Here is a 24,887-nt window from a genome sequence, read left to right on the forward strand (position 1 = left end):
CAGAGCCATCAAACGTTCCTCGTACGATAACCCTTTCATTACCAAAATCATCTTTGCGAACCTCCTCTGAATCCTCTCCAATGCCAGCACATCTTTTCTTAGATGAGGAGCCCAAACTGTTCACAGCACTCAATGTGAGGCCTCACCATTGCTTTATCAAGCCTCAGTAACACATCCCTGCTCTTGTATTCTGGACCTCTGGAAATGAATGTTAGCATTGCATTTGCCTTCCTCACCACCAACTCTACCTGAAACTTAACCTTGAGGTTACTCCCAAGTCCCTTTGCATCTCAGATTTTTACATTGAGGAGGGTGGGGTATCAGAGTGTTACATTGAGGAGGGTGGGGTATCAGAGTGCGTCACAGTGAGGGGGAGGGGTATCAGAGTGTGTCACAGTGAGGGGGAGGGTTATCAGAGGGTTTTACATTGAGGGGGAGGGGTTTCAGAGGGTGTTACATTGAGGAGGGTGGGGTATCGGAGGGCGCTACATTGAATAGAGAGAAGGGTATGGGAGGGTGTCTCAGTGAGGAGGGAGGGTATCGGAGCATGTTACATTGAGGAGGGTGGAGTGGTGGAGTATCAGCAAGTTATAGTGAGGAAGGTGGGGTTTTGAGGGTGCCACAGTGAGGGGGGAGGAGTATCAGGGTGTGTTACCTTGAGGGGGGCAGGGTTTCAGAGGGTGTTACATTGAATAGGGAGAGGGGTATGAGAGGGAGGTATGTGGATGGAGAGTATCAGAGGGTGTTACATTGAGGAGGGTGTAGTATCAGAGGGTGTTACATTGAGGAGGGTGTAGTATCAGAGGGTGTCACAGTGCGAAGGGTGGGGTATCACAGTCTTTCACAGTGAGGAGGGTCATGTATCAGAGTGTTACATCGAGAAAGATGGGGTTATCAGAGGGTGTTACAGTGACCAGAATTGTTTCACTCGTTCTGTCTCCCCCTCCCCCAACACCGCCCGACTTATCACAATCCTCTGTTCTGCATTGGATATTACATGCAGGTAAACCATTGTAAAATAAGAAACTTTTTAAAAAAAGCCCCGCGGTGAGCGAGAAGCCGCCGCAGTCTTGCCCCGTGTTCGGGGTCTGCAGCTGTGGGGAGCAGCGACGCCCAGCGACGGCGGGAGGTATCGCACCTACCTGCGCTGCAGCAGCGACGAGAAAGCTCGTTCAGAACTGCGCCGCTGGCTGCACCGGCTGGTATGCTTGGAATTCATGTTATCTGCAAAACACATACAGTTGCTTCGGAGACTAGCAATTATAGCGATGTACACAGGGAGCGATAGCTTTTGTTTTTATTTTGCTTGTTTTGTTTTCTAACTTTTATATCTACTCCGAAAAGTTTGCGTTCTAATTGCAAATTGTATTTAGATCTGAAACAGTAGGTGACAATTGTGACTTAACTCTTCTCTCCCAGAGTCTGTTAGTGAACTTTGTCACTCATGCTGACGGCTTATTTAAGTAAAAGCAAGTCCACTTTTACATAATAAGCATCTTATTTTTAAAGAGTTTAATGCTTTGGAGGAATTACATTAGATAATTGCGTAAATTCAGCTTTAACAAAGAAGTGACAAAAAGTGTACAAAATATGTCCTTTACAAAGAATTAAGGTACATCTTCGTTGAAAATTGTAAATTATTGACTTATCGCGGATTATTTAAAATTGGTAAAAATATTTTTTAATGAGTAAGCTTAACGAGATGATTTGTGTGAGTTAAACAGAGCGAACTATTCGGGAAACCTGTTTGTTTAAAGGTTCTGTTTCTCGCTCCTTGACGATGCCTTTTTTTTTGCCGTTCTATTTCCTTTTTCTTGGCTGCGTTTCCACGGTGGAAGATGTTTGGGTCTGGCGCCGGAGATCTGTGTTCTGAGATCGGCCAGGCAGTGACGCGGGGCGGTGGGAGGGGAGAGAGAAGGGGAGGTGACCAGCCCTCCTAGTTATAAAAATCAGCGCGGATTCACCGCGGCTCAATGAATCGCGACGCGCGGTGTCAGAAGCTTGACACCGCCTAGACAGATCAGTGACAGCGGCACTTTGAAGTAGCACAGACCGGGAAAGGCACTTCAGATCTGGACTGGTGCGCACTTTAATCCCAAAAAAAAACGACGAAGCTTATTTTCTTCCCCAGTAATTTATAGAAACGAGGTGGATCTCGCGCTGCTGAAACTTACCTGAAATTAACAAGACCGTCTAGACTTGGAGGACAAGTTTAGAATTTTTTTCCGTTTGCACAAGATTTTTTTAAAAAGTTGTTTATATATCAGTAGATAGGGAAATATTTTGTTTATTATTTGACGCTCGTTGGTGTAGGAGATGGAAGCATTCGTGTATCTGGTTCTTGTGTTTTCCGTTACGGCGGGGGTAAGTATCTATCGTTAAATTAACTGCTGTGTGTGTGTGTGTGTGTGAGAGAGAGAGAGAGAGAGAGAGGGGGGGATACATGTTACATCCTCCACACGCCGCTTATCATCACTCAGACTGTAGACGTGAGTTTGCGTGCACGCGTGGAGTGTCAGACGAGGTTCCTAATTTATCTAGTCTGCCAAGTGATATTAAATATTTTCCTAGTTATTGCGGGCAGGTTCCCTGTTAAAATACATGTGTTATCTTCAACTTTGTGATTATTGAAATGTTAAGGATTGCGGTCCCGATTCGCAATGTGTTCGGTGTCGGTTCAGAGAAGAAGTGGGAGTCTGTGGCGGGAGATTCTTTTACTGAGCCGTCACCCCGAGTCCGACCCGCAATAGGAGGCATTGCGCCGGGAAACATCTTCACCCCGAGCCCGACCCTCGTTCTCAGCCCCGGGTCTGGCGGTGGTGGTTCCGAGGTGCAGTCCCGAGCCTTCAGCGCGTAACTAGAGGTGGGAGAGAGCCCTTGCTTGCGGCGCTGAAGTAAGATCTCCGAGAGGAGGTGGTGACAGGAGATCTGACAGCGCCGTGTTAAAGAGCAGGGAGAATTAACCCTTCAGACAACATTATCAAAGGCATTGTCACTGATTCCTAGGTAACAAAGTACACGTTTCAAAAGTGCTTAGTTGGCTATAAAAGGTCGCGCGGTTCTGAAAGGTGATACATGTACATAAGTCCTGTGTTCACAATAACATTTCTCAGGGCAGTCACGGGGTGGGGAGGGGGGGGGGGGGATTTACTAGACCGGTCTTTGCTGTTCTGCTATTAGGTTCTGGTCAGCTTCTGATCTGCTGAAAGTGGCGTCCCTGAATTCGTCTGACAAGTCTATCCTGTACGCTTGTCTCCCATTAACACCTGCTCTCACCGCGCTACGGTGGCGCAGCCGGCCAGAGCTGCTGCCTCTCAGCACCGAGGACGCGGGTTCGATCCTGCCCGAGGTCGAAGCAGAATCACCCTTTAACGTCGTCGCTGCAACCGTGCGCGTCCTCCGGGCGCCCTCCCACAGCTTAACAAACAGCTGTAAATTGACCTTGGTATGTGGGTAAGGGTAGAATCTAGGAGTAAACGATAGGGAAAATAGAGCTGGCACGGAGTTGATGGGCCAAATGGTATCCTTTATATTGCGAGTCTAGAACCAGGAGTCAGCTCTCTCCACGTACCTGTCTAAATGTTAGGGAGTGTGGTCCTCAGTACTGCCCCGACTGCTGGCGGATGCAGATCAGGTTTGGTAATGGCTTTAGTCTGGATTTAATGTTGTCACATAGACCAAGGTATTGTGAAAAGCTTTTCAGACAACATCATGGCAATGGTAGATAAAGAAGTCGGGCAGCAGCACAGCAGCAAGGGCAGGGGTCCGGGGAGGCTGCGCTCACACACGAGGATCGGGGGGTCCGAGCTGGCAGATGCTGGGTGGGTCCGGTTGGACTCCACAGGATGGCTGACCCACCAGATCGACAGAGCACCTTTGCCAGACCCAGCACGCCCCAAAGTACTCCACAAGATGGCACAGATCCGCGAAACGTGTGCAGCCTGCGTGTAGATGACAAGATCTCGCATGCAGCAACGTGCTAATGACTAGATAATTTATTGTGGTGGTTTTGTTGATTGGCCAGAATGCAGAAAGGTTCTCCATCTAAGCTGGCAAAGTGCCAACATGGACTTTGCGCTCAAGACTTTGAAGCCGGGCTTGGACTTGCAGAAGGTGCTTCTAAACAAGCCCTGCAGATGTGCAAAGCAGACGGCTGAAGTTCTGAGCTTTGGATAATTCACAGCAAGCCCAGCTACGCCTTCCTCTCCTTCACCACTGACGGGCTCAGTCACTACTTCCTAAGCTGACTGGCAGCTCCTGACGGTGTTGATCGGAGCGACAGGTCACTGCAGCTCTGGCCTGCGAGTCGGCTGCGGTCCAAGCGATGGTTTTGTGAGCGAAATGCATCTGCGGGTCTCCCCGGTGACATCGGTGGGACCCGTTGTTAATCGGGGGGGGGGGGGGGGGTTGCTCGTTGAGCACCTCCATCACATCTGCCAGAAGTTGAACTTCCCGGTGGGCAAACATTTTAATTTTGATTCTCATTCCTGTTCCAGCGTGTCAGTCCACTGCCTCCTCCCGTGCTCAGGGTGGAGAAGCATCTTATGTTCTGTCCGGGTACCCTCCAACCTGACAGCGTGAATGCTGATTTATCTTTCCAGTAAAGGAATATTTCCCCCCCCCTTCCTTTACCTCTTCTCTCCTGATTCTCATTTCCCCAGGTCTCCTTCTCATTCCCCTTCTCCTATGTCCTCTCTCCTCTCCTATCATATTCCTCCTTCTCTAGCCCTTTACCTTTCCCACCCACCTGGCTTCACCTATCATCTTCCAGGGAGACTCTTCCACCCCCCCCCCCCCACCATTTTATTCTGGCATCTTCCCCCTCCTTCTCAGTCCTGATGCAGGGTCTCCACCTGAAATCATTTCCATGGATGCTGCCTGATCTGCTGAGTTCCTCCAGCATATTGTGTGTTGCTTTAACAGTATCTGCAGGATTTCTCATGCTCCTGATTTGTGTGGCAGCCTCAATGCAGTGGGTTTTCTACAGGTGCTTGCTGCGACCGCATTCCTAGGATGTCAGAGACCCTGAGGTGCACACAAACTGCAGGACTGAGTGGAACCGTGTAGAAGTGTGAGCCTGGGCCTCACGGTAGTGTAGCGGTTAGCGCGACGCAGTTACAGTTCGGGGTGTCAGAGTTCAATCCCGACGTCTTCTGTAAGGGGTCTGTACGGGCATCCTCCCTCTGTTATCTCCGGGTGCTCCAGTTTCCTCCCACAGTCCAAAGTCATACCGTTAGTAAATTAATTGGTCATTGTAATTAATTGTCCTGTGATTAGTCTAGGGTTAAATCAGGGGTTGCTGTGCGTTGCAGTTCGAGGGGCTGGAATGCACGGTATCTATAAATAAATAACAATAAGTAATGATCACAACCAGTGACAGCGGCTGCTTTCCATTTGAGGAGGTCTCACTCCCCGCTCACTATGTGGACGCTGGAGGGAGGGGAGGGGAAGAACTGCAACCTGATCTCAGTGCTGGTCACAATGCAAGGCTCGAAATGACCTAATTCCCCAATTTATCAGAATCAGGTTTATTATCACTAACATAAATAAAGGGCAATGTGTTATGTTCAGAGTTGGTTTAGTTGATAGAGATTGTTTTCTTGAGAATTACAGCTGCTCACTCAGAAGCAGCGACCTTCCCTCTTGCAGTTCCGCCCCTTGCGTCAAACTGCTCCCTTGCTGTCCAACAGCACCCCTAAAGGGTTAACCACGGTGGTTTCTGCCGTGCAGTCTCCTGTGACCCAGCTGACTATCACTGCCATCTCAAAACATCCCCGCTGCTGTAGTCTGATTGTTGCAAAAATAAGAATACACAACATGTGCATTTTTCTGAAGATACAAATCCAGGTTAGACACCTGGACAGCAGCTGCATTAAAAAAGAGTGTTCGGTAGTTGGAGTCAAAGCTGCTCAGAGAGAGGGAGGAATGAGAGGGCATAGGGATTTGAAGAAGGTACCGGCTGTTTGTGCTTCTTTCCCATTCAGTAAGATCATGACCAATTCTTTTCTTGCACTAACCTCACTTCTTCTGATTCCCCAATATCCAAAAATCTCTCTGTCACTCTCTCTCTCTTACAAATACACAGCAAATGAGCCTCCTCTTGTACAGAGCGGTTTGCAAAAATTCCCCACCACCTGGGTAAAGACATTTCCTTTCCAAAGAGTCACCATTAACATAACACCCACTCGCAATCCCAGATCATCCCAAAGCATATTGCAGATCATAGGAAGTGCAGTCCCTTTGGTGGGGAATAAGGCAGGTGGTACCGACTCTCTGGAAGGAATGAGGTATTGAGTGCATAAACTGCATATTGATGTAGGTTTGGGGATTAGCCTCCTCCTGATGGGCCTCTGTTTTACATTTTGTTGCAAAATACAACATCTCAGTCTGTGTAGCACTAGAACATCAGCGTAGATTAAGTACTTGGGTCTCAAACAACAGAAGTTGACTTGGCAGAGGTTGTCCTCTCAGTCACAATTGGCCTCCTGTTTACAGATGTTCCTCCTAGATGACACGGGTAAGGAGCAGCAAAATGGTGTGGGAGTAACACCTTAATGCCAGATCATCATGGAGATAACACCGACTTTGTTAGTGGTACCCCAAAAAGTGCTTAAATAATACTCATCGATCTAGTGTTGTAGGTGGCTCACGTGCCTAATTTCCCTACTGCACCATTCTTAGAAGGAGAGATTGAAGATAGGTTCCAACGAGATGCTCCCTCTGTTCTGTCTCTTGAACCTAGACCCCTCTCGGGAATAAGGAATTGGGGGCTCTACACAAATTGCCAACAGGCTCTTTGTATAGGGGTTCCTGAGTTGTGCCAGAGGACACTCAGTTTGATACTTGGGACCCATTGTTGCCAGTTGTTGGCACCAGAACATTCACCTAACAAATAACCACTTCATACTTTCCTATTACTTCCTGCTCTCGTTTCTTGTTCAGTTCAAGGGAAGGTTCGGCTTTCTAAAACAAAACTCGTATTGAAGTACAGTGAGTAGAAACAATGGACAAGAGGAAGCTGTATCAACATTAGCAACATCAATATATTTTAATAATGTTGATTTAATTAGAATTTGGTGGTGTTTATTTTAGTTATCAATCTCTAGCCAAGGTTTGAATGCATTCTGTTAACAATGTAAGTCAACATCATTCTCCATAAAGTTTGAAAACATGCAAGCTGTAAAAGAGAATCGATATTTCCGTGGACCTGTCAGGGTTAAAAGGCGTCAAAGAGTTTCACAACAGAGCATTCTAGAGGGAGTGTAGTTGTAAATCACATAATGAGGAGTGCCAGAGGTCATTAGCACCACTGACAAGTCTATTTCTAACTGGTGCTGAGTCATGTTTCTGAGTGCAGGGTCATAATGAGCAAAGCTAAGAGAGTGTTTGGGCAGAGTCTGGAGTGACAGATTCAGTGTCTCACTGCCTCCCACCTCCTGCGTAGTGTATGGCTCGGTACAGAAGTGAATCATATCATGACGTTTTAGCAAGTTAACGATTCCCAGCGGTGAGAGTGGTAATGATTAGACACCAAGTGACCACAAAAGCATCCCTTAGCACCCTCAAAGTAGGGGGATTGGGCATGAAACTTCTTCAGTCGTGGGGCAGTGAATCGTTGAATTATCTACCCGTGAAGACTATGCAGGTTCAGCTGCTCAGTGTACTCGAAGACAAGAGATCGGGAGTTTATTGGCATGGGAGGAAGATCTGGGGTAAGAGGTCGGTTGCAGAACAATTGAATGGCAGAGCAAAGTATAAGGGACTGATTCTATTTTCTTTGTTCACCATCTCAAAGGTTCTGCATTGGTTTAACATCCATTCCAAAAGACAGCACTTCCAACAACCAGTGCCCTCTCTGCACTGTGTTCAAAGTTCACAGTAAATTTATTATTAAAGTACATATATAACCCTAAAATTAACTTTCTTGTGGAGATACCCAGATACCCAAGAAACACAACAGAATCAATGAAAGACCGCACCCAACAGGGTGGACAAACAACCGATATGTAAAAGACAACAAACTTTGCAAATACAAAATAAAAAATATATATTATTAATTAATAAATAAGCAATAAGTATCGAGGAGATGACATTTACGGTTTTGGGAAGTGAATCCATAGGTTGTGGGAATAGTTCAGGGTTGGGTGAGTGAAGTTATCTCCACTGGTTCAAGAGTCTGATGGCTGAGGGGTAATAGCTGTTCCTGAACTTGGTGGTGTGGGCTGTGAGGCTTCTGCACCTTCTTCTTGATGGCAGCAGCAAGAAGAGAACATGACTGGGTGGTGGGGTCCCTGGTGATGGATGCTGCTTTCCTGCGACAGCGCTCTGTGCTCAATGGCAGAGAGGGATTCACCCGTGATAGACTGGGCTGTATCCATTACATTTTGCAGGAGTTTCCATTCAAGGATGTTGGTGTTTCAATACCAGGCTGTGATGCAACCAGTCTATATATTATCACATCTTTAGAAATTTGTCAAAGTTTAGATGTAATGCTGAAACTTCATAAACCTCTAAGAAAGTAGAGACAGTGCCATGCTTTCTTCGTAATTGCACTTACATACTGGGCCCAGGACAGGCCCTCTGAAATGAGGGATTTAAAGCTGCGGACCCTCTCCACCTCTGATTCCCCAATGAGGACTGGCTCACGGACCTCCAGTTTCCTTCTCCTGGCATCGATAATCAGCTCTTCGATCTGAGTGAGAGATTTCTGTTGTGGCACCACTCAGCCAGATTTTCAATCTCCCTCCCATATACTGATTCCTCACCACTTTTGATTTGGCCAATGACAGTGGTGTCATCGGCAAAGTTAAATATGGTATGGAGCTGTGCTTGGCCACACAGTTGTAAGTGTAAAGCAAGTAGATCAGGGGTCTAAGCACGTAGCCTTGTTGTGCACCTGTGCTGATGGAGATTGTGGAGGAGATGCTGCCAACCCGAATTGACTGGGGCCTGCAAGTGAGAAAATCAAGGTCCTATTGCTCAACAAGGTATTGCAGCCAAGGTCTTCAAGCTTATTGATCAGTTTCGAGGGGCTGATGTTATTGAATGCTGAGCTGTAGTCGATAGGCAGCATCCTGATGTATGCATCTTTACTGGCCAGATGTTCTAGGGTTGAGTGAAGGGCCAATGGAATGGCATCTGCTGTGGACCTGTTGTGCCAGTAGGGAAATTGGAGTGGGTCCAGGTCACTCCTCAGGCGGCAGTTGAAATGTTTCATTACCAACCTCTCAAAGCATTTCATTACAGAGAATGTAAATGCTACTGGACGATAGTTATTGAGGCAGGTTACCATGATTTTCTTGGGCATCAGTATAAATGAAGCCTGCTTGAAGCAGGTAGTTACCTCAGACTGCTGAAGTGAACACCCCAGCCTGTTGATCAGCATAGGTCCTTAGTACTCGGCCAGGTATTCCATCTGGGCTGAATACCTTCCATGGGTTCACCCTCCTGAAGTCAGCCTCAGAGACAGAGATCACAGGGTCATCAGGGACTGTGGGAGTTCATGGGGGTTCCTCCATGTTTTGATGGTCAAAGCGAGCAGAGAAGCCGTTGAGCGTTTGGGAGCAAAGCCTTGTTGCAAACTCGCTTGGCTTCACTTTGTGTTGTCAGTTTTGGTGTCCTAGTCGATAATATCAATAATATCCTTCAGGATAGTTAGTCTTGCTGCTTCTAGTGGAGTTTTGCAGTGTAGTATCTTGTACTCCGGCTGATCAACATTGCAAACTTTGTCCCACTTTAATCTCTGATATGTGAGTCAGAACACAGAACCACATGCTTATCAACATAGACTTCACTGAAGCATAATGAAAGTTTGTTTAGATGTTACTACTTAGCTTTAATCTTTATTAAATATTATTATAAGTAGATCTCCGATCTCCTGTAAGACAAAAATGTTTTGTGAAGAGGAACTGAGCTCTCTGAACACTCTTACTGAGTTATCACGCTGCCTGTAAGCTTGCAGCGGTAATGAATACGTTTATTTGCACAAATTTAATTCCTCTGTCTGTATAATTGGTTCATTCACAAATGGCATGCTGAAGAATTTGAAAAATGTCACTGCGATACTCTAACTGTAGGCCTTCAATATATGTTCAAACAGTGATTCTTTACAAGGCTGGATTGGTATTTAAATACATCATTGAGTACACACACGTATACTCACACTCACACGCACTCACGCACGATCACACACACTCATGCATGTAATAAACGGCCAGAATAATTGGAAGAAAAGGTAATTGGCTGAGGTTCACTTGCACCTTCTCCAATGTGAAAATTAAATTTTTAATATACACCTATCTACTTATAGTAATATATCAAAAGATCATCCCACATGCCTGGTCGGCCCATGAGGTGATCCCAGAAGAAAGGAATCCTGTTAAGTCAGTCTCCAATAGCTGAATCTCTAACTGACAGCTATGTTATGCACCGTGTGTAATACCCAACAAGCCTACCAGCTCAAAAAGCAAAGGTGCAGAAAATTATTCCATATCATCTCCCAAAGACGCATCTCACTCTCTATATTTTATATTAAAATTAATTTATAATCTGTCTTATAAATACATGCACAACTGTAGATATGAACTTTAGTATCCATTTCACACTTTCTGAGTACTACACATAAAAATATACACTCATTACTCAGGATATTTATTATATGCTGCCTATTTTATTGCCCCATTTATTATATTGATCTATAACTATGTGTATGTTTGTTTTCTGTCTTTATTGAAGTGATAAGCCTTTCTAACACTTCAATTCTGAAACGTCCTCCTGAACATCACTACATGATACTGTTCTTTTGATTCAATTTTGGAAAGATGTTATTTTGCTAGATGCGAGTGTTTCTGACTCCCCATCCCAAGTTGGTCCTGTGAAGCTGGCTGCTTTCCTTGCGGCCCATTTCAACGACAGAAGGCACAATTAGGAAGAATCGGTGATGCTGTATGTTTCCAAACAGAAGTATTCCATGTCTTGGATTGCTGCGCCAATAGTTTGCTATTGTCACGTGCATCAAGATACAGTGGAAAGCTTCCCTTGCATACTGTTCCTACAGATTTAATTGTCACACAGAGCACCGAGGCAGGACAAGGTAAAAGAATAACAGTGAGAGAATGAAGTGTAAGTGAAATGGAGAAAGTCCTGTGTAGTTGAACAATAAAGTGCTAGATACGAAGGTACATACACGTCACCAGACACAATCCCGAGACTGATTTTCTTGCCGGCATAAACAGTAAATCCAAGCAGCACAGCAGCATCAATGAAAGACCACGCCCAACAGGACAAACAAACTAGCAATATGCAAAAGACAGCAAACTGTGTAAATGCAAAAGTGAAATAATAGCAATAACTAATAAGCAATAAAAATCGAGAACACGAGGTGAAGAGTCCTTGAAAATGAGTCCATAGGCTGTGGGAACAGCTCAAGGATGGGGCGAGTGAAGTTGTTCCCTTCGGTTCGAGAGCCTGATGGGTGAGGGGTAGTGTAAGTCCTGAGGCTCCTGTACCTTACTCCTGATGCAGCAGCGAGAAGAGAGCATGGTCTGGGGCCCTGATGATGGATGCTGATTTCCTGCAACAATCCATGTAACTGTGCTCAGAGGTGGGGAGGGTTTTACCCGCCTTCAAGCACCCTCTCTGACGCAGGCAGCAGCACAATACACCTCAAGTCGAGCTCCTTCAGGTTCTCCGCCAACTAGCAACTGCAGAACTTTAAGTTCTTAATGTCCAGCATTGAAAAACCACTGATAGATTAAATGCGTGCATAGGAACGGTTTAGAGGGATATGGGCCAATGAGATGTGTCCAACGTGGGCACTTTGGACAACTTGGGCTGAAATATTTGATTCAATGCTGTATTACCCTGTGGCTCTAACTTGACACCAGGAAAGGAGAATTGAATCATTGAAGGCGTGCAGTAAGTTTCAGTAGCATTTGAGTGCCAGATGTGTTCATTATTCAGTTTGGATCACAGTCTGCCACTGAGTTGCATCCAGTGTTATTGGTGTTTCAGTTTGAAATAACTGTGGTAACCAAGGTTAAAGCTCAGCCGGAGGCTGACTGACGTCCATCTTGTTTGCTCCAGGTGAAAGGCGGCTGTGGGCCCGAGTGTCACTGCCCCGAGACCCCTCCGAGCTGTGCGCCGGGCATCAGCCTGATGACCGATGACTGCAGCTGCTGCAAGGTCTGCGCACGGCAGTTCAACCAGGACTGCAGCGCCATGGAACCGTGCGACCACGTCAAGGGCCTCGAGTGTCACTATGGCTCGAGTGATGGCGCAGCACGGGGCATCTGCCGAGGTAAGCGGACCATCCGACCGGGGGGGCAGGGAGGAAGAGTCACCTTGTTCGCTTGCGATAGAAGTAACGAGCGGTATCAGACTGGGGCTGCGCCAAGGTGCTGCTCATAAGCTGATCCCTCACAGTTCCAGGGTGCAATCCTGACCGCTGCGGCTGCCTGCGCGGAGTTTGACTGGGCCGGTTTCCTCTGGCTCCCCACCCCCCCCCCCCCCCCCCCCACATTCCCAGGTTTAGTAAGATATGGGCCCAACTCCAGCTCAGGCAGGCAACTTGCTGAGCACGGACAAACGGGGCTGAAGGAACTGTTCCCGTGACGCCAACCCAAAGGCATGCTGGGTATCTGCTGTAAATTGCCTCCAGTGCGTAGATGAACTGTGGGAGATTCTGGGTTGTGAACGTGGGAAGAATAGGTTTCTGGTTAAAAATATGGTTAAATAAGATAGGAATGCTCTGAATTCTGGCCCAGTCTTGAAAGCTCCCCTTCTATGTCGTAACAAAACATGAGATCATCCAAAAGGCACTGGGGGGTACTGAATGGGTGAAGCAGCATTATGGAAGGATATAGAAGCCAACATTTCAGATTGAGATCCAAAAAGTCAGCCGCTCATCTCCACGCTCCCCTCTCCTCCATAGATGCTGTCTGACCAGCTGAGTTCCTCATGGTGCTCCAGATTGATGCATCTGCAGTTGTCCCATCTCCAAATGCGAGATAATGATGTCACAAGGACCATCTGTAACTAGTGACGTGTAGTAACCTTCCTGATCATTAGTTACCCATAGTTATCCTCACTGCCTGCAATAAACTTGATTATCAGTAACGACATTGAATGTTCTGGTTCATGGAGGCCTTTTGAATCTTCCGGTTCTTAACAACTGGTACTAACCAGCAGGATCCTTGTCACTCTTCCTGAGGCATGGCTTACATAGCTGGACTGGTAGAAATAGGCGAGGTCTGGCCAAGATATCCTCCCTCCGATTGCACAGAAAAAATGTGTAGCTAAAATAATCCATAGCAAATCCCACTGCTCTCAGTAGTGTGTGTAGCTGCAGAGTTTGTGGTTTATTATTGCCACATGTACTGAGGTACAGTGAGGAAGTTAGCTTTGCATGCCACCCATAGGGAGCATTTCACCTCATCAATGGCATCAGTGCCGGACTTCGGAAGCAAAGGCTCCCAAGTTCGAACCCAGTCGGCCCCCCTCCCTCCCCGGCACGCTTTCCATCTGTGCCGGGCTGAGCGTCGAGCTAGCCACTCGGCCTCATAAAAAACAAGGGTCGAGTCAGGAACGTTCATATCGTGACCCGGTCAATCTGAAAGGAGACCAATGCTGACACGACGCGCCGGACAAGAATGGCTGACCCACTGGCGTGACAAGCTATGAGATGACATGGAGGTGGTACAAGAGAGAAGCAGTCACAGAGTGCAGAGTAGAGTGTTACAGTTACAGAGAAAGTGCGGTGCAGGTGGACAGTAAGGGGCAAGGTCACAAGTACTCCACTTCCATTCACAGTTCTTCCTACTGTAGCACCAGGCAAGGCTTTAAACAGGCAGGGCTGATGGAGAACGGATGTGACTGGAAGCAGAGAAATCGACTCCAGTGAGCCTTAAGGTCATAGAATAATGTTGCACAAGGGGAAACTGATTGTCAATCCTACTTGTGTTGGTGTTTTGAAAGCTCTATCCAATCGGAGCTGTGCTCCAGCTGTTCCTCTGTAACCCTGTGCTCAGTTACCATATCGTTGCATCAGCTTTCTTGGCAATTGTACGCCTGTAGTTAATGATTTGGTGGTTTATTCGATATTCAGTCCCGAAAAATTTTTAAGCTTAGAAGATGCTTCTGTGTGTTGAAGACTCTGCATTTTCACTTTTCTAGCAAAATCCGAAGGGAGGCCTTGTGAATTTGCTGGGAATATCTACCAGAATGGAGAGAACTTTAAGCCCAACTGCAAGCACCAGTGTACTTGTATCGACGGTGTGGTGGGTTGCATGCCACTGTGTCCTCAAGAGTTCAGCCTCCCAGCCATGGACTGCCCCAAGCCTCGGCTGGTCAAGGTGCCAGGCCAGTGCTGTGAGGAATGGATCTGTGACACCAACCACATCGGTGAAGACTCTGGAGACAGCACCGAGGAGGCAGAGGACTCCATGAGTTATGAGGAGATTGGAGACCAGCCAGACTCAGAGCCACTGTCGAGCAAGGAGCTGACCGATCTTGTTCGAGTGGGCTTACAGATAGAACCAGGTGAGACAGCTGATGTGTCTTCCCTTGCAACACACACAATTTCCGCGTCTGCGGATTTTCTCTGGGTTTGTTTCTTCCCTCTGGTTGCTGTGCAGCTCTGGGGTGCCTGCACGTGTCGGGTAGTGTGAGTTTAGGTTTCAATGGCCTAGAAAGCCCCAGTTTTATTGTTATTATCTAGCTATTGTACCAAGATACAGCGCAAAACTTAAACACAGGAGATTCTGCGGATGCTGGAAATCCAGAGCAACACACAAAACGCTGGAGGGACTCAGCAAGTTAGGCAGCATCTAGGAAGGGGAATTATCAGTTGACGTTTCGAGCCGTAACCCTTCAACAGGGCCTGATTCTGTTCCTCCAGGGCTTTGTGTGTTGCTATTGCAGGTTGTTACAGAACGTGTTGGATGGCTTTTGTTTGGCGAGCCATCCAGACGGACCAGCCCATACATAAGTCTATGGAAGTAATGAAAAGAGAACAGAGCTGGGAATGCGGTGTCACAGTTAGGGAGAAGGTGCAGTGCAGGTTTGGCTCTGTGCTGGTGCTGGCAAGTCTCAGCTGTGGCAGATAATGATTCCCACTGAGTCTGAGCCAGGAAATCCTCTGTAGAAGCTTGACTGACCACTCCAACGTGTATGTGCTATCACTACCTATTATGCTACTGGAAAGATCTATAGGGTATCTATAAGAAAGATCTATAAGGTGTACAATCAATAATCCATAGTAATCCTCGTGGGTGTTAGTTATGGTAATTCTCATATTCATTACAGTGTCCAATGACCCTTGATGACTGCTAAGTCATAAGAACCACAGTGAAGATTCTGGTTCTCAGTATCCCTGACTACCTTGTTATTGCTGTCTCATATTAACCAGCAGGACTGTGTTTTTGATGAGGACTTGTTTGTCTCTGCAGCCTGGAGAGTACAGGGCCACGGCGTGAACTCGAAGTGTCTGGTACAGACCACTGAATGGTCGCAGTGCTCCAAGACGTGCAACATCGGGATCTCCACCAGAGTGACCAGCGACAACCCCCAGTGCAAGCTGATGAAGGAGACGCGCCTTTGCCAGCTCCGCCCCTGTGACCTGCCACTCAACACCAACCTCAAGGTGAGGGCCGCACACGGCGTGGGGTCATGAGTGGCGGGCACCATCCTGAATCTATCCTGCACAGAAAGTAGTCATGGCCAGCGGGCAGACACTGTGATTTTTGCAATGAGATGTAGATAAATTGATGATTTGGGTGAAAACCTGGTAATGTGGGGAAGAGTGAGGCATATGACTCGGTAAGAGGAAGCAAAGGTGGATTACTATCTAAATGGAAGGGACTGCAAATGAGTGAAGTTGAGTGAGATGTTGGTATTCAAGAACATAAATCTTTAAAAATTAACAGGCAGATCCAACAAGTAGAGGTTGCAGTTTATCAATAAAAGGTGTACAGGGTACTGGTGAGCCTCTACCTGGCGTACCGTGTACCGTTTTAGTCCTCTTGTCTAAGAAAAGGATGTGAAGGCTGTCCAAAGGAGATTCACCTGGGATGAGAAGGTTGTCCTGTCAAGAGAGAGTAGGCAGTTGAGGTATGTGCGTCTTGAAGTTTTAAAGAATGAGGCAACCTTTTTCAACTACATAATATCCCTGGAGGACTTGACGGGGTAGGATTTGGAAGAGTCACTAGTAGAAGAGCCTTGAACAAGGAGACGTAACTACAAATCAAGCAACCAGTGACTTAAATAGAGATTTCTTCCCCTCAGAGAGTAGTGGATCTCCACAGATCTATGCCACCAAGGAGGGTGGAGACCTTATATATATACGGTGGAGATAGATAAGGATTTGAAAGACCGAGGAATGAACAGTGATGAGGGACTGGCACAAGAGAGAAGTTGAGGCCAGCGTAGATCACACATGATGATGATATTAAACAGTAGGGCAGGGACCGGGGTGGGAGCTGGTGACTTGCTCCTGCTCTTTCTTGTGATCAAACTGACCTCAGGACTCCCTAAATCATTTTATACACCTTTTGAGCCCATTCTACTCCCCTGCTGACTCTTCCAGCACCACACGCACCAGAGTCCTTTGAGAATTGTTCAGAATTTTCTGGCTCAGAGAAAAAGAGGCTGGCTGACTGACTGAACAACAGCTGGCAGTCAAAGCTCTGCTTTGCTCTTTGCACTGTGGACATTGATTGGTAGAATTATTTGGCTCCTGTCTGTACTCCAAATCCTTTAAATACATGCACAAGAACAGCCTTACTCTGGATCTACTGTTACTATGGCAACATGGCGAGCAGGTCACAGCTCACTCAACACAACATCTTAATACTGCCCATCATCTCCCCTGAATTGGCTGCTAAAAAGCTCACTCTTGCCTTTGTTAATTAGATTTGTTGATTTTGACAATCTCCTCCCAACTACCATCCTTTGAAAACTGCAAAGCATCTTCACTCCTGCCATAATCAACCCATGCTGACATACACTGGCCCCTGATCCAACAAACTAACAGTATAAAATAATTCCAGCCCTGTTTTCAAATCTCTCTGTGTCCTCGTGTCTGTCCAACCTCTACAATCTTCCTCCCAATCCTGCCATTCTTCATTGTCCTCCAGCTCTAACCTATTGCTTATGCTGGACTTTCATTGTCAAGCCATTGGTGGCCATGCCTTCAGCTGTCGACCTGTACTTAGCCAACCTGCGCTTCCGTTATCATTTCTTCTGGAAAGTTGGTCACGCTGGTGACCTACTCTGATGTTATCCTGCATTCCTGCATGATCACGGTGCTACAGGAATGAGTTATTCTTGTTGAAAAACTTAGCTGAAAGGTGATGACCTCCTCTCCCAGTATAGGAACTGCAGATAAGATGACCAGGCTGAAGTACGCCAGATGAGAGTAGTCTGCAGTTCCAAAGGTCGCTGTTCGACCTTGTGCTCCAACAGCGTTTGAATCCCACTTTCTCCGTGTGTGTGTGTTAGCTGAGGTTCAAGGGCAATTCAGAGGCATGATGAGCAGAACTGATGCCTTGCAGTTCCAAAGACCCAGGCTCAATCTGACCTCTGGTGCTTTCTGCGTGGAGTTCGCACGATCTCCCTATGATCGAATGGGTTTCCTCAGGGTTCTCTGATGTCTCCCCACGTCCCAAAGCTGTGCAGGTTGATGGGTCACTTGGCTGCTGTAAATAGCTCCTGGTCTGTAGGGGAGAGACAGGACCTGGGGGTGGAGGGGAGATGATGGGAATGTGAAGAGAATAAAGTAGACTCGGGTACGATTAGTTAAGTTTAAGGCCATAACATATAGGAGCAGAATTAGGCCATTTGGCCCATCAAGTCTGCTCTGCCATTTCATCATGGCTGATCCATTTGCCCTCTCAGCCCCAATTTCCCCCCTTCTCCCCATATCCCTCATACCCTGACTAATCAAGAACCTATCAACTTCTGCCTTAAATACACCCAATGTCTTGGCCTCCACTGCTGCCGGTGGCAACGAATCCCACAGATTCTCCATTCTCTGGCTAAAGAAATTCCTCCTCATCTCCATTCTGAAAGGACGCCCCTCTATTCTGAGGCTGTGTTCTCTGTTCTTAGACTCCCCCACCTCCTCTCCACATCCACTGACGGTGGTGGTCAGCATGGACTCTGGGCCAAAGGGGCTATTTCAGTGCTGCATCTCACTCTGATTCTAAGGTTGTCCACATGGTGTTGGGATGTGAATTGGCCATTACACACCTGAGAGCTTGTTGTAAGGGTGTCCTGTCTCTTTCTGTGTCTGTAGAAGGGCAAGAAGTGCTTCAGAATGAAGAAGGCCAAGGAGGCTGTGCGGTTCACCTACGCCGGATGCACCAGCGTGCGGAAATACAAGCCGCGCTGGTGCGGCTCCTGCACGGACGGGCGCTGCTGCACCCCGTCGCAGACCCGCACCATCCACGTGCGCTTCCGCTGCGAGGACGGCGAGACTTTCTCCAAGAGCATGATGTGGACGGACCGGTGCCAGTGCCATTACAACTGCGCCTACCAGAACGAGATCTCCTACCCGTACTACATGCTGCACAATGACATCCACAAGTTCTCCGAGTAGGCGGGACAAAGGGAAAGAAAACTGTGTCATTGTCCAGGCTGACACCAACTTGCCACGTCCACCATTCAGCTTTGCTGCCTCTTCACCGGCAGCCATACCTGTCCAGTTTATTGAACTATTTATCCAACCCTAAAGACTTGACTGATGGCTATTGGCAGCATTGGCTCCTGCAGCACATTTAAATTTTTATCGTCTGGTTTAGGAATGGCTAGCTGTCGTGCCTATTGACTGTTAGCTCCAGTGGTCCATGCACAGTACACCTCCCATCGTTCTCCAAGCCTAATCTTCAGCTGGTCTTTTGCTCCGTTCCATATTATTGTCCTGCAAACCGGCTGGCCATTTGAGCAAGAAGATTGTACTAACCAGAAAAGACATGAAACATTGCAAAGTCTTCCACTGATTCAAAGAATGGAATCAGCTGTTAAGATTTGCACCTCTGAAAATTATTTTTATTTTTAAAGAATCAAAGACACAGACGCCATCTAGCCAGGAAAGAAAAATCTTCAAGCAAGAATTGAATAGGTTGGTTTGTGACTTGAATCTCTTCTAAACCAGTTTTTAGCTTTGGTTTAGAAAAGATTAAATTAATTGTAACAAAACAAGTTCATGTTGGCATTTCTACTTGCCTAATTTAATCAGAGTTAGTGTTATTGTAAATAAAGCTGCAGCTGTTTTTGTTAATGTTATTTAAGGTCATTGGACATAATTTCTCCTTGAAGTTGATAACAAAATTGACACATCTATCTGGTGGATATTTGAATGTAGTGCCAACAAAATAAGGATTCCTTGTTTCTGAATTGTGGTTTGTTCCTCCTCCTGAACAATGCAGAAACCATCCAAGACATATTGAGGGGTTGTCATCTAGGCTCATGGTGATGTCAGTAATGGTTCAATTTTTCTTTCCTTGAGGAGACTTAAGATGGTCAGAGCTCGGGTCGACTCTGCAAAGCCTTGATTTAAAGCTTTGTGTATATTGAGACAGCAACTTCTGAAAGTATGTCCAATGGTACCAACAACTTTTGGTGGGTTCTAATACATTCTGCTTAGCACTTCTGAACGAGTTGATCAGTTCTGCATCAAATGGAAATTCGGGGTCTGACTGGTTTTCCATTAGAGAAGCAGAAGCTATCAGTGACTGGTGTGCATTATTGAAAGTGACTGAGGGAAAAGTATGCGGCAACTTAACCCATGCTCCAATCTCTCCCTGAGATTTGCATGAGTATTTTATTCATTTGTCCTTTCCCTATTTTTGTGTTCCCTTACTCGCCTCACGCCACACCAGGCTTCGGAATTGTGCAGCAAACTATTGGCACCAGCTTTCAGTTTTAACTCTCCTTGCTGGCAAGAGAAGAGTGGGTTCAGACTGAATTGCCCAAGGTATTGCTGTTAGAACAGAGATAAGGAGGAATTTCATTAGCTAGAGGGTGGTGAATCTGTAGAATTCATTGCCGCAGATGACTGTGGAGGCCAAGTCATTGGGTGTACTTAAAGCGGAGATTGATAGGCCGTTGATTAGTAAGGATGTAAAAGGTTACAGGGAGAAGGCAGGGGAATGGGGTTGAGAGAGCTAATAAATCAGCCAAACTCAATGGGTCAAATGGCTCAATTTAGCTCTTATGTTTTTGAAGTTAATGCAGTTGAATATAACTCATTCTATTATGTTGATCTGGTTAGAGCTTAGCTTCAGTTGTTGATAACATTGATTTATCGTTTAAAAACTTTATCCTGCCAGCCCTGAGTTCGAGCAATTAGTGTATGAGAAAATTACAATATATGACAATGCCCGAGTGCAGGAAAATACTTTATCCCCTAATAGACTGTTCATACCTTTCAACTCCCACATTAATGGGAGGCTCGATGACTTTAAGAAACTTTGAGAGAGCTGTCATCAACTATCCTTTAACCCCGTGGCAACAATTTTCCTCTTGTTTTGCACAATTGGAAATCTATTGCATGGAGACTGTTAACAGTTAGATAGATAAGGGGAAGCTCTTTCAGAAGCTAAGAGTAAAGAGAGACCTCCTTGAAAATAAGACAGCACCATTGAGGAGGGGGTCTGGAAACCTCTCACTCAAGTGGAAATGGATGCTGGATCAATTAGGTCTTCAGAAGTGGGAGTGACAATGACTTTCCAAATGAGGGCATAAAGTATTATGGTAAATGTACAGATCATCCAAGATCCAGCTGAGTGATAGGGCAGACTTGATCGGCCGATTGGCCGGTTCCTCTTGTTTGGGACTTAGCTTTCTTTCCAGGTGTGAGAGAATCAGGAACTTCGTGGAAAGCAGTTGGCAAATGCTTACCTGAGGTATTTGATATTTTCGTAGGAGAAGGACAGAAAGGTAACTTTTGCACGGAACTGTTTTACATTGGAAACAGATAGAGAAAGGGATCTGCCAAACAAATTGACTGTGAAGTCAACGCAGTAGCAATGATGTCTATTATCTGTGCTTTTAAAGTGGGGTGAACAGTCATTTCTGCCCATCTTTTCCCTAAATTTCTAAATGCTGCCTGAGTGTGGGGAGATAAAATTGGAAGTTTAGCAGTGGGTTATTTCATTAGAGAGGGTCTTTAATGTGGGCCATTGAAATCCACGCAGCATCCCTCTGTCATAAAGAGACCATTCTAGAAGGCCCAGGCCTTGGAGCTGGAGTAACACACGCACTCTATCTAGTAAGGCATTAGAGATTAACTCTTGAATGTGCACTGTGCAACATGAGATGTGAATATTTTAGTTTCGGGCAGCTATTGCCTGTGCACTGAGGTGAACCTTCCTACAGAAACTCTATTTAATTTGTACTCTTGTTACTTACTTCCGCCTAAAACAAACTTCACTGTAGTGGAGTGATCCAAACTGAACCTGCTTCATTGTTGAAGTGCGATCAAACAACTGTAAAGGGTCATGTGTCGTAAATATTCTCTGTGTCTATTTAAAGACTTTTTTTTTGTTCTGTCTTGTGTGTGTTTTAATATATTGCTCGGTGTCTGCCAGTATTACTGTTGCGTGGAGATGTGGCTGTATCGTTATCTAACCAACTTTAGAATAGATATGTGTGCAATCCAACGCTCGAGTGTGGGTCTACACTTCACCGGAATAGAACAACCTTGCCAGGTAGAATGTGACCTTGGTGTGTTTCAGCTGGTCCGGGTGGCAGGAGCTGCCAATTGAAGTAAAACATGGGTTTAATTGGGAGCTGCTCGCCCCCTGGCAGCCTGTAACACACATGCCTTCCATTGCAAGGCAAATAGTACTTTAAATACTTTATTTTGTTTGTTTTAGATGTGAAAGGACATGGGAGTTTGGAAACTTTGAATGCACTTGTCTTGAGTTTGGCACTGCATCAGTGTCTCTCAGACACTAGCCAGGAGGTGTCAGTCTTGAGGCCTGGCTTATCTAACAACTCTCTTCACTCTCTTCTCATGGGCCTTGCTTGTTACATCATCAGAGACGAACCTATTCCCAATACAAAGTGACTTAGCTCTTTTATTTAGATAAGCTTTAGTATCTATCCCTATTCCCTTTCCTCGGGCTCAGGAGAATGGGATGTCTGGGCGGTAGTGGGAATTGGCACAAGGATGTTGGTCCTCTGTGATCCAAGCTTCCCTTGAGGGAAGTGCTTGCTACTCGTTCTGTCATCTACTTGTAACAGGCTGAGGAGAAGTCCCAGGCAGTGAAATCTTGTACTTGAATCACCCAATGAATCATATACGACGACGACACCTAACACGAGTCTTTAATGAAGGTAAATTTTGTAGCAGTGCAGTGGCTTGGTTAACGATTAATGTTTGGATTTGTACAGCAGGCCGATCCACTTTCACCTCCGCTAAAAGTCCGAGTTTTCTGAAAAAGCAAAGAAAGTGAAAGCCCTTCTGAGAACAGACGGGCAGTACCAAGACAGCACAGGGACCTCAGCAACGAGCCCTGTCTAGAGACTGGTGCATCCGCGTCAGAAGTGCAGTGGATTGGGAAACCTCTGGAGTAGATGCACTGGCCTTTCTGCTCTTCGGTATTCATTTCCATGGCTCGGCTGTTTGACTGGCTTGAACTAGATCCCTCTGATGTAACACCTCCCTGATTCTGAGGGCCGTGCCTATAGGTCACCATGTTCTCAACTATTTTGCAATTGATCTAACACTAGGGTGGGGGATCCATAAAACCTATTCGGATCGCCAGCCTGGAACTGCTTTACAGTCAACGTGCCAACATTTAACTTGCGGCCCTAGTGTGCCTGTGTGTGTGACAGCACGGGGCAGGCCACCAGGACAAGAGAATCCTATCCAGTGTTTATACTCCTGAAGTAGGAAACAAGGTTGGCTGGGCTAGTGAGAACACCAGAAAGGTGGGATGGAAGCCTGCAGACAGGAATTATCCTTCAACCCACCTCATTGCCCTCAGAGATACCTCTTGCACAGTGTTGGAGGCACCCTACTAATAAAGCCAGCCCAGCGCAAACCCTGGGTCCAAATTCCAGATATACATGGGGTTGAATTTTTTTTTCTGCCTTATACTGAATGCAGCCACGTTGTGTCTCCCTGGGTCCGTCTGCAATCTTTTATCGCTCTCTTGTTGATATCTTATTTCAATATGTTTGCAGATAAATAATGTATATACTGATGTTTTGCACATATTGTAATTAGAATAATGCCTTTATGGAAACATAAATACTTAATTTCTTAATAAATATTTTAAACATTTTATAATAAAGGATGAATCTTGTATATTTTTTTGAAGTTGCTCCCTTCTGATCGATTTGCTGTTCTGCAGAGTTTTCTTAACCCATCCCTGTTCCTGTTCAAAAACTCACTTCTTGTCTCAATCTTTGCTCCTGCGCCAACATTTCACATTGTTAACTGCAAACTAAATCTTTCCCTTTTGAACGGACTATACCCACAGTTGGACCGTGGGTGGCCTTGTGCTGTGAGTTTGCAAAGCCTCAGCCCGGATTCCATTATAAATGAACGAGGGCAGAGACGTGTGTCTGAGAAGCATGCAAACAATAAAAGCAAGCAAATGGAGTCCGCCCATAGACCTCAGTTCAGCACAAAGCCGAATAAGTGTCGTGGAGAAGGGAATGGCCCGTCGGTTGCCTAGAGGGCCATCATACCCTGACCTTTTCGGTCTAGGTTGGCGCTTAAGCCTTCATCCAAACATTGGTTCAGTTGCTTCGATATGCACTGGGGCCTGTACCCTGCTGCCTCAATTTGGCCTGTATCTGACATTTCCAATCCAGCCTGGCGCTTAAATCATAACATTGAGTCAAGTTGTTTTGATACACTCAGGGGCCTGGACCCCACCACCTCGATTTGGCCTGTATCTGATGTTTCCAACTCAGCCTGGCGCTTAAATCGTAACATTGAGTTCAGTCGCTTCGGTACGCTCTGGGGCCTGGACGCCGCTGCCTCGATTCAGCTTGTACGCCACCTTTCCAATTCAACCCAGCGCTTAAATCATCGCCCAAAGATCGGGTTCTGTTGCTTCAATACGCTCTGGGACCTGGATCCCGCCGCCTGGAGTTGGCCTGTACCTGACCTTTCCAACTCGGCCCAACACTTAAATTGATCGAACGTCAGGACTTTGCTCAGTCTCAGTGACAGGCCCACTGCCTCGGTTCTGCCACTTCGAATTGCCTGCGCTCAAAGGGAAGTTATGTGCTATTGTTTATGGTGACTGTGTACCTGAAAAAGTGTGATTACTGAAGTATTTAGTTGTTTCATTGGCCACCAGCAAATAGTCTCTGAGCTTCACCAGCGCCATCTTAAACCAGAATCCCTAGCTGGTACCAGGACTATGGGGATGGTCACCTGCCCCTGACAGAAGCCTCAACCCCATGTGCTACAAGTTGGGCTGTCATTGGGAAGACAGTCTAATATGAAACACAAATTAGGAAATACATTTCCACAACGGATGAGCAAGTCTCTGTTAGTCTTCTATCAATGGTAGCATTAGGTGAGAATTAGATGTTGACAGTGATGCCAGCTACCTGTCACTCTTGTATATTTAGAGGGCCATGGAGTCTTGAGGAGATACTGCATGAAGGTCCTTCACACCACCAAGTCCATCCGTTATACCCCACCATGCATTTCCACTAATCGACCATGTACTTACACATGGCTGAAAGTAATCCCACTTTTATTCTCCCCAGATTCTCATCCCCCAGACTCTACCACTCACCTGTACACTAGGGGCAATTTACTGTGACTAGTTAAACTAGCAACTTGCTTGCTTTTGGCCCACCAACCCGTGTGTCTTTGAGACGTGGGAAGAAACCAGAGCAGCCCGAGGTAACCCACA

The 24,887-nt window shown here is 46.3% G+C and overlaps 1 protein-coding gene across 1 annotated transcript; it reads left to right on the plus strand.

Annotated features, from left to right (window-relative positions):
• Positions 1-1,987: 1,987 nt before the first annotated feature.
• On the plus strand, positions 1,988-23,282 carry LOC140731020 (CCN family member 1-like). Its single transcript, XM_073052196.1, has 5 exons — positions 1,988-2,364; positions 12,085-12,298; positions 14,173-14,538; positions 15,447-15,640; positions 18,293-23,282. Exons 1-5 carry the CDS (start codon positions 2,317-2,319, stop codon positions 18,593-18,595), a joined length of 1,125 nt encoding a protein of 374 aa, XP_072908297.1. The 5' UTR covers positions 1,988-2,316; the 3' UTR covers positions 18,596-23,282.
• The last annotated feature ends 1,605 nt before the right edge of the window (positions 23,283-24,887 follow it).

Source organism: Hemitrygon akajei, chromosome 7 (genome assembly GCF_048418815.1).
Source record: "Hemitrygon akajei chromosome 7, sHemAka1.3, whole genome shotgun sequence".
In the NCBI taxonomy this organism is placed as follows: Eukaryota; Metazoa; Chordata; class Chondrichthyes; order Myliobatiformes; family Dasyatidae; genus Hemitrygon; species Hemitrygon akajei.

Excerpts from the sequence above, each read along its gene's own strand:
- LOC140731020 (XM_073052196.1), top strand. The coding sequence starts at position 2,317 with ATGGAAGCATTCGTGTATCTGGTTCTTGTGTTTTCCGTTACGGCGGGG. Across the intron at positions 2,365-12,084 it reads TGTTTTCCGTTACGGCGGGG|GTGAAAGGCGGCTGTGGGCC; the intron begins GTAAGTATCTAT and ends TGTTTGCTCCAG. Across the intron at positions 15,641-18,292 it reads CACTCAACACCAACCTCAAG|AAGGGCAAGAAGTGCTTCAG; the intron begins GTGAGGGCCGCA and ends CTGTGTCTGTAG.